The sequence below is a fragment of the Palaemon carinicauda genome, chromosome 1 (genome assembly GCF_036898095.1).
Source record: "Palaemon carinicauda isolate YSFRI2023 chromosome 1, ASM3689809v2, whole genome shotgun sequence".
Classification (NCBI taxonomy): domain Eukaryota; kingdom Metazoa; phylum Arthropoda; class Malacostraca; order Decapoda; family Palaemonidae; genus Palaemon; species Palaemon carinicauda.
In genome coordinates this window covers 110,870,140-110,872,639 of record NC_090725.1, presented here as the reverse complement: position 1 = coordinate 110,872,639, position 2,500 = coordinate 110,870,140, and the positions used below count along the sequence as shown (strand labels likewise).

Below are 2,500 nucleotides of genomic sequence, written 5' to 3'. Positions count from 1 at the left end.
ATAGCATCCTGCTTTTCCAACTCTGGTTTTAGCTTAGCAAGTAATAATAATAATAATAATAATAATAATATACATAATGTATATACATATAAATTATCTATCTATCTATCTATCTATCTATCTATATATATACACACACACACACACACACATATATATATATATATATATATATATATATATATATATATATATATATATATATATATATACGTTAAATACATTTACAGAAATAAATTATGATTATGTTATTCAAACTTTTAAAATGTAAGTAACATTTTCATCAATAGTTACGTAGTATGATCAAATCTATTGGTGTTACGAAAACTAATTGTCCATTATCTCTCTATTCCAGATCTGAAGTCGCCGCTAAAAGAAGAAAACTACAAAACTATAAAACTACTGATCTTCCTCAAACAGAAATCCAAACTAACATCTTGTCAATAAGTGATGCTCCAGAATCAAGGTTTTTTTTATTAAAATTCTACCTGCCAAGTTCTTTTTTGAAGTTCGAAGTTGGAGTAAAAATACGTAACTTTTCCACATGTAACAGTACATGGACTACTTAGTGATGATTTCATTCATGGTATAAAACACTATCATTATTACTAGCTAAGCTACAACCTTAGTTGGAAAAGCAAGATGCTATAAACCCAGGGATTCCAACAGGGAAATTAGCCCAGTGAGGAAAGGAAATAAGTAAACATAGATAGTGTGCGTGAGTGTACCCTCAAGCATGAGAATTCTAACCCAAGATAGTGGATTACCATAGCACTGTGACTACCCAACAGGGAAAATAGCCCAGTGAGGAAAGGATACAAGTAAACAAATAAAAAATAGCCCAATGAGGAAAGGAAATAAGGAAACAAATAAAAAATAGCCCAATGAGGAAAGGAAATAAGGAAACATAAAAAATAGCCCGGTGAGGAAAACAAATAATAAATAGCCCAGTGAGGAAAGGAAATAAGGAAACAAATAAAAAATAGCCCAGTGAGGAAAGGAAATAAAGAAACAAATAAAAAAACAGCCCAGTGAAGAAAGGAAATAAGGAGACAAATAAAAAATAGCCCAGTGAGGAAAGGAAATAAGGAAACATAAAAAACAGCCCAGTGAAGAAAGGAAATAAGGAAACAAATAAAAAATAGCTCAGTGAGGAAAGGAAATAAGGAAACAAATAAAAAATAGCCCAGTGAGGAAAGGATTATTACGTATAAAAATATACCTAGTGAGGAAAAGAAATAAGGAAACAAATAAAAAATAGCCCAGTGAGGAAAAGAAATATGGAAACAAACAAAAAGAGAAGTAATAAACAATTAAAACAATAATAACATTGATGCTTTTCAGCGTGTTTTGTCCAAGAAATAAAACAATCTTACCTTCCAAATGGGATTACAATAGAGAAAGTTACTGCAGTTTTCGTGATAAAATATTTGAGGAATTTGGAGCCTGAAGATATTGAAGCCTCTGTGATTTGGAGCCTGAGAAATTTGGAGTTTGGGGAATTTGGAGCTTAAGAAATTTGGAGCCAGCTAGAATCTGAGGAATTTAGAGTCTGAGAAATTTGGAGCCTGAGAAATTTGGAGTTTGAGGAATTTGGAGCTTAAGAAATTTGGAGCCTGCTGGAATCTGAGGAATTTAGAGTCTGGGGAATTTGGAGTCATGAATTTGGAGCCTGAAGAATATGTAGTCTGATAAATTGGGAACCTGAGGAATTTGGAGCCTGCTGGAATCTGAGGAATTTAGAGTCTGGGGAATTTGGAGCCTGAAGAATTTGTAGTCTGATGAATTTGGAGCCTGGGGAATCTGGAACCTGAAGAATTTGGAATCTGAGGACTTTGAAGTCTGAGGAATTTGGGGCCTGGTGAATTTGAACCCTGGGGAATTTGGAATCTAGGGACTTTGAAGTCTGAGGAATTTGGAACCATGGCCATTCCAAGAGCATATATCCGTTTCATCCGTAACTTGCTCTCTTCTATATTCCTCACAAGCATTACTCTCTTCATTCTGTCAATCTACGATTACAACAATTCCGATTTTCCTCGCTCTTTGTCCTCCTATTTCCATAATACCTCAGTTAAAAATGTTAGGACAAAGGCGTCTCATACACCAAGTACACTTACTGATACAGCATATAGTTCAACAAGTACCCTCAGTGACCAAATACATTCGAATATCGGTGGGATAGCTAGAAACATTGGTAGTGGTGTTGTTAAAGAGTCTAAGAAAAGGATAGGTTTTATTGGTAAACATTCGAAAATCAAGTTTAATTCCCATAAGGACATTTTGGGGAAGGGTGAAGACTCCAGGAATAGAGTAGCAAGTCCTCACGAAGAGAGCAAAATCAAAGAGACTTCAAATGTTAAGAAAGATTCTATGACAAATATTGGTGGCTTGAATTCGTCAGACATAAACTTCAAATACAGGTAAGACTTCGTGATATTCCTTAAATAATTTGAATCAGTATATGTACTAATAATAATTTTAAAAAAACTGTGAAATA

At 33.8% G+C, this 2,500-nt stretch overlaps 2 protein-coding genes across 2 annotated transcripts in view; one reads left to right on the top strand and one right to left on the bottom strand.

Moving 5' to 3' along the window:
* LOC137650901 (uncharacterized) overlaps positions 1-2,500 on the bottom strand; it is a 303,393-nt gene that overhangs the window by 81,205 nt on the left and 219,688 nt on the right. The window lies entirely within an intron of this gene.
* Positions 1-2,500, top strand: part of LOC137642897 (uncharacterized) — a 53,546-nt gene that overhangs the window by 19,184 nt on the left and 31,862 nt on the right. Inside the window, exon 2 of the mRNA XM_068375766.1 lies at positions 356-2,423. Within this exon, the coding sequence (XP_068231867.1) occupies positions 1,924-2,423 (500 nt within the window). The 5' untranslated portion in view covers positions 356-1,923. The remainder of the gene's footprint in view (positions 1-355; positions 2,424-2,500) is intronic.